The sequence below is a fragment of the Cebidichthys violaceus genome, unplaced genomic scaffold, assembly GCF_023349555.1.
Source record: "Cebidichthys violaceus isolate CVI_PGR_0920_01 unplaced genomic scaffold, fCebVio1.0.p SCAF_16, whole genome shotgun sequence".
NCBI classification, from domain to species: Eukaryota; Metazoa; Chordata; class Actinopteri; order Perciformes; family Stichaeidae; genus Cebidichthys; species Cebidichthys violaceus.
Window position 1 is genome coordinate 13,046,115 of NW_027176329.1, and position 12,912 is coordinate 13,059,026.

At 41.1% G+C, this 12,912-nt stretch overlaps 1 protein-coding gene across 6 annotated transcripts in view; it reads left to right on the plus strand.

Annotated features, from left to right (window-relative positions):
• The window catches only part of LOC137872856 (MAP7 domain-containing protein 1-like), a 38,776-nt gene extending 32,891 nt beyond the window's left edge, over positions 1-5,885 (plus strand). For 5 of the 6 annotated variants that reach the window (XM_068711332.1, XM_068711335.1, XM_068711334.1 and 2 more), the window contains 7 exons: positions 177-504; positions 1,174-1,354; positions 3,913-4,017; positions 4,138-4,188; positions 4,290-4,344; positions 4,420-4,671; positions 5,299-5,885. In XM_068711332.1, coding sequence (XP_068567433.1) covers positions 177-504; positions 1,174-1,354; positions 3,913-4,017; positions 4,138-4,188; positions 4,290-4,344; positions 4,420-4,671; positions 5,299-5,309 — 983 coding nt within the window. In that variant the 3' untranslated portion in view covers positions 5,310-5,885. The remainder of the gene's footprint in view (positions 1-176; positions 505-1,173; positions 1,355-3,912; positions 4,018-4,137; positions 4,189-4,289; positions 4,345-4,419; positions 4,672-5,298) is intronic. The other variant, XM_068711333.1, reaches the window with a different exon arrangement.
• The last annotated feature ends 7,027 nt before the right edge of the window (positions 5,886-12,912 follow it).

Below are 12,912 nucleotides of genomic sequence, written 5' to 3' on the forward strand. Positions count from 1 at the left end.
TATGTTGAATCAAAGCTACGCAATGAATAATTAAGAAATGTATCATCTGGCAGTTTCTAGAGACTTTCCCGTCATCTTATTCTTCAAATGATTTATTAGGAGATGTTTGCTTCCTTACTATTGTGTTTTTAGAAACATAATCACCAGCTGCCCTCTCTTCGTCCTCGCTCTCATAGACTCCAGTAGTCCTCCTGCCATCGTGGTGTCCTCTGCACCGGTTACACCTCCTTCCCTCAGCCCGGCGGTTGCATCCGAGGCAACTCCAGCTGCTCCAAACGTAGAGCCGGCTGCAGCCGCCACCGGTAATCCTGCTCCTTCTGTTGCACCCGTCGCCGCTGCAGCTGCTGCCTCCACCACCGGCCCGGCCGCACCGGCCAGCAGGCCGTCAGCAGGCACCAACAACCCGGAGGAGGCTGCTCGCGTTCTGGCGGAGAAACGCCGGCAAGCCCGGGAGCAACGGGAGAAAGAGGAGCAGGAGCGTCTGGAGCAGGAGCACAAGAACAGGTCAGTCACATTCTGACTTTGAGGGCTTATGAAATGAAACGTCATCTTGAGACAGAACGTTCAAAATTACAGGAACACCTTCCAACATGATGTAATTCAACACAACAGTATTGCAATACAAAAAAACCCCCTTAAATTCCTAATAATTTCTATGTAATTTGGCAGCGATTGCAGGAAAGATAATAATTGAATAAACAAAGAAAATGAATGCTCACCACTCATTACTTTGAAACTTTGTTATAGTCATTTATTATATTCGTGACAATTTGATGATGATTTTTTTCATGTTCAGTCGACCTGCTGCTAAAGAAAACTCTCTTAGTTAAAAAAAAGTTGTATAATTACTGTATTTATGACCAAATCACATCACTTGTACAACATTATTAGATACAAAAATAAATAAATGAAAGCGTTACCGTAACATGTTTTTGCTTAAAAGTTAAATTTAATTTAAAAGAAAGATATTTTGGATGTTTTTAATCATTTTAGTGGCCTCGGGCCTGCGACTGTATGTGTCACACCATGGGATTGTCTTAGCCTCAGGTTCTGAAGAATGACTTCTGAGAAATATGGGAGAAACTGAGGGTTTATAACCCCGCAGACAGCTGATCTTTGTCCGGATACATAACATGTGCACGCTGTATATGTAACACGGACACGTCTTCTCAGGATCCTCCGGGAGGAGGCGATGGCCCGGGAGGCAGAGGAGAGGAAGCGCAGGGAGAAGGAGGCCCAATTCATGGCTGAGCAGCAGCGTCTCAGGGACGAAGCCCAGCAAGCTCAGGAGGAGAAGGAGGCGCAGGAGAGAGCCGTGGCCGAGCAGGAGGAGAACGAGAGGCTGCAGAAACAGGTCAGTGACCAGGAAACATACTGCAGACTTCCCTACATCATACAGGCATGTTATTCCTGATCTGATTTTTACCCAACGTAAATAATAATAAAATATGTACCTGTACCTGCATTTAAAGGTATAATATGTAACTTTTCCGTGTGACTAGACCTATGTCATATATTTAGTTGAGTTGTGTACTTATATTATCCCAAATGTTTCCAACAATTTTCAAACCTACAGATTTTAATCAAAGTAGCGATCCTTTTAATTTGGTCCCATGTCAATCGCGTCATACCCTCCAACAATGTGGTCATAAATTGACTTTTTATACAGTTTTAAGCCACATTTTTATGATACAAATGTTATGATCTTGGTGCCTTTAAAATAAATATTTTAACCAGAGGAAGAATTTTAGTTTATGTCTGGATCTTAAGTTATCAGAGAAACAAGCCGAGCAAGCATCACACCACCAAACAGCGTTCGGATAATTTTTAACATGAAACTACTTCATTCTTTTCCTGGTTTTAATCACCTGGTCGATTTGTTTTGGAGAGGAGGAGACCTCTGCGGATAATAGAAACCTCCTGAAGAACTCCTATGATCCCACGCTGCTTCACAACATCACATGTAGAGAGAATAACAACAAATATAAACCTGCGCTTAGCCCACCTGTAATCCACTGTATAAAGAATTAACATTTTAAAATGTCTTATGTCTTTATTTTAAAATAAAGTTGCTCTTTATGGATGTGTAAAAAAGCAACAGTATGCTAACAAGTTCACAATTTTTTTTGACTAAATAAGATCGTGAATAAACACAAAGCCTCTGATTTGGACCAGTTCTATACTCAAAACCCCATGACTTCAGTGAAAGATTACTTTAAAATACCCAATTCTTCCGTTTCCTTGAACCAACTTTGCGATATCTTGTGGGAATCAAACCCTCAGCCCAAGCTAACCAGGCCCGACACTTCATCACTGAGACAAATGATGGGTTCTGGTTTACTGTAAATACTGAATGCACTGAAACCCCTCTAATTTTCCATTAACCAACATGAATCCCTTTGATCCCCTGCATACACTAAGCCCACTTACCATCTGGGCAGATTAATGCATACAAGGATGCCTGAGCTGTCGGGGGGGGGGGGGGGTTTGATACTGTACGTGAGCCCAAACATTGGGCATCACCCCCTGACTGACTGACTGACTCGCTGTCTGGCATCTGGGCAGATTAAAGGAGGAGAATATGTGCTGCTGTCACAGACAATTCGTGCGCCCAGTTAGTCAGAGGCCCCTAGTCTGGCCCGGGCAGATGCCAGCTGGTGACCTCCATAATGGTGATGAGCGCAGGCTGAGGGGAGCCATTGTGATCGGGGAGATAGTGACAGGTCTGTGTTGCCCCCGTCTCGTACACTTGGCTCTGCAGTGGGCCGATAGTCGGATAAGCAGCGTCAGTGCAGGCCCCGCCTGAAGCACTCGGCCCCACTCCGCTCCCCTCCTTCGCCTTCAATCGGAGCATTGTTCCACCCTGACAGCTCCAGACCAGAGTGGCCTCATATCTTTTAAGAGCTCTCTCTCCAACGGAAACATAAAAATGTGCGTGACTATTTAAGATTTGTTTCTGCAATTAAATTGTTGCAGTTAAAAGTCAGTCATCAGTTAAAGGGTGTGAAAATGGCATATTTTAAAAACAGACGGTTTTAAAAGTCGACAGATGTGATTTATGCACACATCATAACCCTTGTTTTCATTGCTGACTTCAATACATCTGTTTGTTTGGTGCTGAATCTAAATACCCAGTGAAGCAAGTAATGGATTTGCTCATATAATACCAACTCTGGCCCGAAGGCTGCAGAACAGACTGAGCATGTGCTGCCTCCCGGTGGTCAGGAGTTGTTCTACGTTACAGTACACACACACACACACACACACACACACACACACACACACACACACACACACACACACACACACACACACACACACACACTATGTGAATACCAGTGGTGTTTTAATGCATATTCAGATCCTTTACTTTACTCAAAGGGTAACTTTGGTCCAGTATTGTCAATGTACGGCCACTAAATGTGCTTGTTTTTGCCACCGATTGTTATTGTAGGTGTCTGACAACATTATGGAAAGCACTCATTTACACATGCATTTCTATTATATAGATAGACTTTATTGTCCCTGGAGGGAAAATGTGTTTGCACAATCTGTGCTTGTTCATGTCTCACAAGAAAAACATGAAAGTACACGACAACGAATACAGTGGAACTGTGGTCCACACTGAGGGACATTGATGCTCTATTTACATCTCTAACCACAAACCACAGAAATAAAAATGATTTGCACCATTGAGCATGTCATTTACATATTCAGCTGTAATTCTCTGCGGGAATCAACACCAGAGCATCTGATGTGTCACAGAACATTTACATAAAGTGATGTCAATTCAATATGACTCACATCCTGCTGCTTCTTGTGTTTGTGTAGCTGCACGTCGGACTTTTATCATTAGCTAATAGATCTTTCGTCTGCTTCACATTCATGTTTTTGTCGCCTTCTTTTTTTCAGAGAGAGGAGGCTGAAGCCAAAACTCGCGAGGAGGCCGAGCGTCAGCGCCTGGAGAGGGAGAAACACTTCCAGAAAGAGGAGCAGGAGCGGCTGGAGAGGAAGAAGGTGAGGAGGAAAAACAACAACTTCGCAGTTCAGAGAGTTCACACTGGAGTTCATTCCAGGACTCCCTCTCTCGGAAAAAAACACATCTAACTAACTGATCTCTCTGTCTGATCTGCACAGCGCCTTGAGGAGATCATGAAGAGGACTCGGAAGAGCGACGCAGGAGAAAAGGTTTGTGTGATTCCCTTTAAACGAGCGTGCAAAAATAAAATCTAAACTTCCTTTGTGACTTTTTGAAATAACAAATGTCTTTTTGTTCTCTATCATCCCAGAAGGATGTCAAAGCTTCTCCGCAGGTCAACGGCAAGGACACGGAGCTCAGTAAGGGTGAGTGTCACAGTCGCTATGCCATATAGGACTCAATAGTTTATTTATCTGCTCATTAATCTTACATTTCTGCAGCAGCTGGAAACCTGCAGAATCCCGGCGCAACTGTGTCCGGCCCTGTCGCAAACGGCGTCCAGCCCGCCGCTCACCAGAACGGCGTCTCGGCCAACGGAGAGGCGGCCGACTTCGGGCAGATCATCCAGCTGAACAGCGGCGGAAACCCGACGCAGCCTCAGAGCGGGCTGGTGGGCGAGCCCATCCTGGTGTTCGAGGGCGGAGAGCCCTTCCTGATGAAAACAGGCCCTATGAAGCCTCAGCATGTCGCAGGTACAGTAAGGAGACCCCGGATGAGATTATGATCATACAGCAGAGTCTTACATACATTAAACAGTGCATTAAGCTTACTGTATGCTTGGTGAGGGGGGGGGTCCAGACTTCAAACTTTGTGGACATAAAGGAGGTTAAATATTAAAATTTCTCTGGAATCAATGAATCCTGAGGTCCATAAAATACTTTTGTCTCATGGAATATTTCTGTCCACATCCAATCTTAAGGTCCAATCCTACATTAGTGTTACTTAAAATAATAAGCCTAAGTTTTAAGGACTTTCATCCAGCTTAAACAAATGAACATATTCAGTATTTCACAAGATAAATCAATGGCAGATATGAATACAAATACAAATAGTTAACTTTGTTTTGTGTCACAAAACAACCTGTGACACATGTGGCCCCTCATATTAATCTTAGGGACCACTTTGAGGGTCCTGAACTGAAAGTTGGGAATCTCTGTCTGTAGATCAAATAAGTCAAGCTCGTCAGTCTTTCTTGGAGTGTGCGACGACAAAGAATTTTATCAAGGTTAGACAGGCGGTGTCGCATTTTAAATTTCCTTCTAAACTTTCCTTCTAATGTAGAATCCTCTCATCTCACCTCTGTTGTTCTGTCCCTGCAGAGGTCCTGTGAGTCCCCACACATCTCCACGGAGACGCGCGCCTTATGGCCCTGCTCGAGCTATGAGATTCATGCCCTACCGCAGCGGCTTATGAAAAAATCGTGTGCCAAAACAAACAATGAACTGCGCTGAATTCCCATCCTACAGTTTGTCGCAGGAGGACGAGGAGGAGGAGGAGCTCTCATCCGAAATATACCAACATGCAACAAGTATTCTCTGTCTCCACCGCGTGTCCTGGTGCAGCATCTGTCAAGTTTTATTGAAATGTCACATGCAGATTTTATGGTGCACCTTAAAGATGACTGACTGTGTAACAAATTTTAGAAAATACATAATATTTGACAATGGTTGTTATTATTACCGTCGTTGCGATATTGTTATTGTTATCTTAAGTTGAACTGTGTGTGTGTGTGGGTGTGTGTGTGTGTGTTTTTTTTGTTGTTGTTTTCGTCTTGAATTATTGAGTTATTTAACATGGGGAGCGTTGTAAGGACTGGCCACAGACAGTGTATGTAAATGTATAATGAGCCTGGCTTCCTAGGCCTCCTGTTACAGGGGATCTGTGAAATAAAGCTTTACGAAAGGGACTGGGCTCCTGCATGTGTATTATTATTATTATTATTATTCGGAAACATTACATCTTCACTCCTTCTGCAGAGATTTGAAGCAACTAATGCTGCAAATTCATATTAAAGTTCAGATTTTTGTCAATTAATTGTTTCAGATTTTATAATAAAGCTGCACAATTACAGTATAATAACAAACTGTAGAGACACTTTTGCATCACAAGGACATGAGACGGTATTACATTTACTTAAGTACAGTTTACAGGTTCTATTATGTGCCACTAAATATGTCTACTCCTCTAAATAGAAGGATTGTACTTCTTATTCCACTGCATTTATTTATTTGACAGCTTCAGTTACTAGTTACTTTTCAGATTAATATTTTACATAAAACATATATGATGAGCAAATAAAGTGCAGCACATTGTTAAAGGTGAAGTCGGTGGTTTCCAACGTTCTTGGCTTGGTCTGGTTGTTGCCCCTTGTTGCTCATGTCAGATGTCTATGAGTTGTTAGTATTTCCACCAAACAGACATTTCCATTTAGCCCATGACTTTATTTTTATAGCAGCATTTTTGAAAGAAAAAGTAGTTTTTGTTTTTTTACACAGTAATCTTATTCTGGCCAATTCATTCTTGAGTAAAGTCGAGTTTTATTGCAGATAATTTTGAACACACACCTTTGTTTCTATAAGAACTCTTGGCTCATTATGTATCGTGAACTGTGGCATAAGATCAGGCAGTCTGTGTTTTTTTAATAGGAACTCAACGTGAAATCATCCTTAGCTTGATTTACAGCATATGGCATGGTGGACCTGCAGAAAAGCTTCATTTTAGAGCGACTGAATGACGATTATATGAAGATTACAACTAATTGAACTGAAAATGGGCATTGTTGCCAGTTCAAATTTAGCCTGGCAATCCAAAGTAATAAAGGTGAAATCAGCCTCCTTTGTATTGTCTCAGGTATCATCTTGTTTGACTTTATGGGAAAACAAATGAACACACATCAGCATTAAGTGCAGGTCCAGATCTCACTGTCCTTCAGCTGTATTGCAGAGTTACAATGTTCAGAGGGACCAGAAGGGGGCAGCATGATTTCAATGAGAGCGCCACTACCAGTAATCGGACAAGTAGTCATTGTGGTCCATCTGTTACATCATGAGTGCTTATGATGGTGAAATATTACATTTATATACATTTCTTTACCCACATACAAATCCCTTTTATTGACTAAATATATGCGAATACTCAAAACATCATCAATTAAAAATAAATGGTTTCTCCGGCAATTTAGTTTTGCTTTTTCACTGTAATTTTGAGAGGCACATTCAATCAAAAGAATGATATGAGATTAAAGCTGCAGAGGCCGAGATATCCTGACTCTTACCTCTGGTTTGGATCAAGCTTCAAAAGCACTGCATCCTACATTTCCCATAATGCAGTTGTATCTCATCATTAGACCCTCCATGCCTCTCACTGTAAATTCCATCTTTAAAACTCAATGGCACAGTATGAATGCAAGCTTTCTGTTATTTTCCCACATTTTTAATAATTGTTTTCATCAGCTGATTCCCAGTGAAGAGTGGATCTAACATTTCTTTTGGAAGAATTTGGGGCAGTTCTCTTAAGATTTCGATGATTAAACTTGTTCCCAGAATTAATGTGAACACAGAAGTGAATATTTCCAACAATATTCAGGAAACATTATGGGATAGGATGGTAATCTAATATGAAGAACTATTATACAACAGCAAGACTATCAAACAAAAGGCAAATATGAGAGTGGCCGTATCAACAAATATGCAAATATGTGATCACTGCACTCAGATACCAAGAAATTAAGCAATGACACCTGAAGGTTTTTTATTGTGTCTTCACTCTGGACTTTCCATTTGATAAATTGCATTTCCTGTGGTCGTGACCAGAGCTATGTGTGAACCCTATTTCACCTGATTTGCATACAGTAACAAACAATATTTTAGATGTTAAATGAGACACAAGCGACCGAGAGTGTCCAGTTTTCAACTAAATTTGTATTTAATTTTTTTTATTTTATTTGACAGTTGAAAGTGTAGAGAGACAGGAAATTGTCCCTGGGAAATGGGATTTTATGTATGAAATAGAGAAAAAAGGGGCTATAAAGATTGCCTCTGTTTTCAGCCTGTGTTTGTTTGGCTGTGGCTTTATGTTACACAGAGCAGAGAACTGGCCCCATCCAGCTCTGAGGAGAACTCCAGCCAAGGGATCAAAGGTGTGTGCATGAGACTTGCTGTCCACTTGCTATAATGCACTCTAGCAATCAAATATTAGAAGCCTTGTGGTCGCTGCTGTTTTCCCCTCAGCTCCAGGTAACGTTGTCCTCAAATAGGACTCTCATTGCTGCAGCGGCCGATATGTTTGGGTCATAGTGCATCTGTCACAGGGTCGCTAGCATGTCGAATGACTCACAGAATACACTGGAGCTGGGTTCAACGTGACCACGCCACCGCTGGGCACAGAGATGTGATTCTGGACAGAAACCCGCAGGGGGAGGACATGTTGTCTGTTTGCTTTGGTTTAGGTGGGGACTGTGTAATTGGAAAGCTTTCTCACCAAACAAAGCAGCGCTGCATACAAAGAGTCGGTCCACGTTGTGCATAATGAGACCCCATTTACTTATCTGTCTCTGCAATTCATGGTTCTATTGTGTTTCCATTGTTTGTCCAATCAGTGGCTGTTAACATAGTAACGTTACTCCGGTCCGCTTGAAACTTGGTGCAGAGATGGATTTTCCCCAGAGGATGAACCATAATGACTTTGGCAACCTGATCGCACAGAAAAGACGTGTTTATGTATTTTACTTAGTTTACATACTTATTTCATTCATAACCATGACGAAATGGTTTTGTTGCCTAAACCTAATGTTACATTGCTTTCGCGGTGGCGGCACTTCATTTTAACACATTACGTGCCGCCGCCATCTAATGCGCTTGTAAGAGGTCATGGTCATTTCATGTATTTCTGTGAGATCATGTTGACTTTGTTAAGCACCAGACTTTTCCTCTAGCACCACTATGAGGCTGACACTTTTGGTTTTGAGTGGAATATCTCAACAAATATTAGATTGATTTCCGTGAAATGTGGTTCATGTGTGAAATGATTGCATGGTTACCAGTTCTGGGTAAGATCATCCAAATAGAGTTATGTTATCCTATTGCTCTTTAGGGTTTCTGAACAGTTTGTTTTTTGCAAAACCTCTTTATGACTGTGATACGAAAAGCATCTGTGTTTGAACACTACAATGTGACGTCATGTCGGGCTCTTTGCTGTCAGGCTGCTATCTCTAAACCCACATTGATCCTGTTGGTTTATTGCCCAATCAAAGTGGAAGCACAGATAGCAGTCTGACTGAAGAGTGTCAGTGTCTCTCTCTTTCTCTATATATAACATTCATTAAACCAGGAAGTCACATTGAGATTAAAACCCCTTTTTACTAGTAAGGCGAGACGCAACATCCAACACATGATAGGACAACGACATCAAATCACAGCAGCGACAATACGTAGATACAGAAAAGAATACATTACATGCAGTGCGTTGACATGACAGAATTTTGGTCAGGTTGGCTAAAAACGTCTGTGATCTGTGAACAGGGCCGAGGCTGAGCACGAAGCCTGGCTGCTCGCCGCTTACATTTACACTGGACTTTCAGCCAAAAGCAACAGGATACACAGTTCAAAATGTATGTCATGTAGCTGAGTGAGTCAACCTGCCCACCCCTCACACGACAAATGAGATGGGATCAGTGTCGTGTATAAACGATGATGCACCTTCAATCCGTCTGTGTGCTCCCTGAGGAATCAGCAGCAGACCGCTGCAGGGCATCTCAACGTGTGGAAGCAAAGGCATACTGTAACTCCCAGATCATCACTTCAAACAACAGCAACATCACTGAAAAACGCTTCCAGAGGGTCAACTATTTATAATTGAGATGTGATTTCACCAAGTGCTTGTCAGACAGTGGTGGGTGCTTCGTTCTCAACAGCCACTGCTGAGGTTTCTTCCTCACACGTTTCTATAAACGAGGAGGCAGAGAGACGTCTCGCTCTTCTCTGCTCACTGTCACTCTCCCCTGCAAGGTGAGCCTTTTCCTTTCTATTCTCTCTGTCACACGTGTTTGCAGGTCTCACATTCTTTGTGCTGCTATGTTCTTTGTAATTTGGGTTGTAGGTTTCAAAGTTTAACGATCTATTCCTGATTGAATCAAATGTTTCACAGTAGAAGCCTCAGAACAAAATGCCAACAGAAGATAATCAAATCGAGACATTAACATTAAAAGACATTAAAAGCAATCAGTGGTGGAATGTAACTGTAAATTAAATCAAGGTAGTGTACTTAAGTACATATTGAGGTACTTGAACTTTACTCGAGTATTTCCATTTCACACTTCTACTCCACTACATCTCAGAGGGAAATACTGTACTTTTTACTCCAATACACTTATCTGACACTAGTTACTTTATTTAAACACGTGATATGTTTGTATAATATGATGCAGTACTATTGCAGTATTTAAAGTATCTAAACTTGTCTCCATATTGAAGAACTATACAACATTAAAGTTACAAAGACAGAATGTTCACTTTTGAAGGAGCCATTCTGGATAATGAGTACTTTTATTTTTGATACTTTAAGTACATTTAAAGTATCAAAATACTAGTATTTTTATTAAAGTCATATTTTTAATTCAGGACTTTTACTTATGCAACGGAATATTTATGTTTCAATATTTCTACTTTTACTTAAGTAAAGGAATAGATTGCTTCCTCCACCACTGAAAGCGGTACACTTATTTACAGCCTTCACAGCTTTCTTATTAGTGCAAGATTTAATGGTCTCTAAGTAAGTTCTTTGTGTTTTACTTTTGATGCAATTTTGCTTCAATTAGAAGAAAGTTTCTTGTTCTACTTCAGAGAAATAAATAAGTTCATTAAGATATCCTATCACTAATTGAAAGACAATATTTCATAACTTGTTTGTGCTCCTTTGCTGTCGTTGTATTCTTGCTTGTTGCTTGTTTTTTCTGTTCTATTTTGAATGATGACACAAAATGCTCCACACGTTTCATGTTGCTGCCACAATCTCTTTAATCCCACTGACTCTTATTTCACTTTTCATCTCGGGAGCTCACTGGCTAGAGTTGTCCTCTGCCACTTGGAATTCCAACCTCCGGGCGATGCCACATAAACAGCTTGTAACAGTGAGTGACAGACAAGGAGCCATGTCTGCCTGTCACATTGTGGCCAAAGGAGGGATTTGTTGGGAAGGGGGGGTTAATTTTAACTTTGGCTTGTCCAAGGGTCCAGCACCTGTGCTGCGACTGTTTGCATGTCTTAGCCAAAGGTCAACGAGGAGCGACTTCATCACAGCGTGCCATGCAGGGTTGTAGGAATTCAAACCAGGTCTTTTATGCGGACTGTGGACCAGATGACATGTTATTATCACAGGGAGAGACAGACAACAGTTGGGTTTTGAGGCCGCAGCTGCACCTCGTCCCAGCGCATGAACTGTGATGACAGTCTTTAGTGGTGGACCTGATTTTCAAGTTTTGGATTAAATTCAACTAGCATCCAATACAGTATAAAAATATATACAGTGTAGGTATAAGTACAAGTAATGGCAATAGTGAGACACTCTATACAGAAATAAGGGCATGATATGGATATACTGTATACACTATAGATCAGATATGGACAGTAGTATGAATGTACTATGACTGTGATGCAGGACGTATGAGATTGTTACACCATGTTGGCTTAAGACAGTGGATATAAAATGTTACTGCACTACATCAATTACTTGTTCTACATGTATAAACATATTTTGTACACTCTGGCTTTGTAATCTCTGAGTCTCTATATGTGTATAAGAGAGATTAATAGTGGGGGTAAAGTGTTCAAAAACGACTTGAACAATAAAGTTGTGTATTAGAGAGGAGAATTGAGACGACACTCAAAACGCTGGTTATTGAGGATTGATTTCCTCGTCTATGTGGGATTAAAGGTTCTCTGAGGGGGAACAGATGGTATGCAACTTAACAAGAAGACCTTTTATAGTCAGGGAAGCCAGCGATTCAGTACGTACTCTTACTTGAAATGTCTCATTTTCTATATTTTGATTCAAAACATCTCGCCAAAACTCGCCACACATCCCTTAGCTTTGAATATACGCTGACGTAACGGTTGTCCCATAGGAAGAAATGACTGAAATGATTCTAACTCTCAAACAGGAAACATGTCAGTGAGATGAGACAGACTACAACTTTAGTAACTAACTAAGTGTATTTGTGTTTTGGCCGAGGCCGAGTGGGCCCTGAGTGGTGTCCCGGGTGGAATCTATCTCTGTGATAGAAGGCGTAACTTGGCTTTTAGTCTGATAAAAATAGTGCACAGCGCTGCAAAAAGCCCAGACCCTATGGACAACAACGCCTAGCTAAAAGACAGCTGTGTGTTTGACACACAAAAGACATTTATTTTACTTTGTTTGTGCTTTGTTTCAATGAAGTAATTAACCCAAAGGGAAAAGTCAGTGTGAGAGGATCCTGACAATTATTATCATTTCACTTATTTATTTACAGGAACAAACCCCATCAATATATTTCTGTAAATGTGTCACTGGTGTTGTAAGAAAAACAGCTTGAAACTATTTTTCCTATCAGAAAACCAAGAAGGATGTACTGAAAATGATGAAGACACTCTTACCACATATGAGTATAATATAGATTTGTGCATGGCGGTATTAAAGTGGAAAACACATAAGTGCAGCAGGAAGTTCTTAATTTGATTACCACCACTGATCTACGTAGACCTACTCTAAGTAGGGAACCATCGAGGGAAACCTGTGATGCAGTTATAAATACTTAAAGCAGAGCTACTGTTTTATTTTTTTTTACCATCAATAGTCCAGCTATTGAGCGTACACTGGTGCATATTCCCATTGGTGGAATGTAACTAAGTATATTTACTCAAGTACTGTACTTTTTGAGGTACTTGTAGCCTACCTCACTT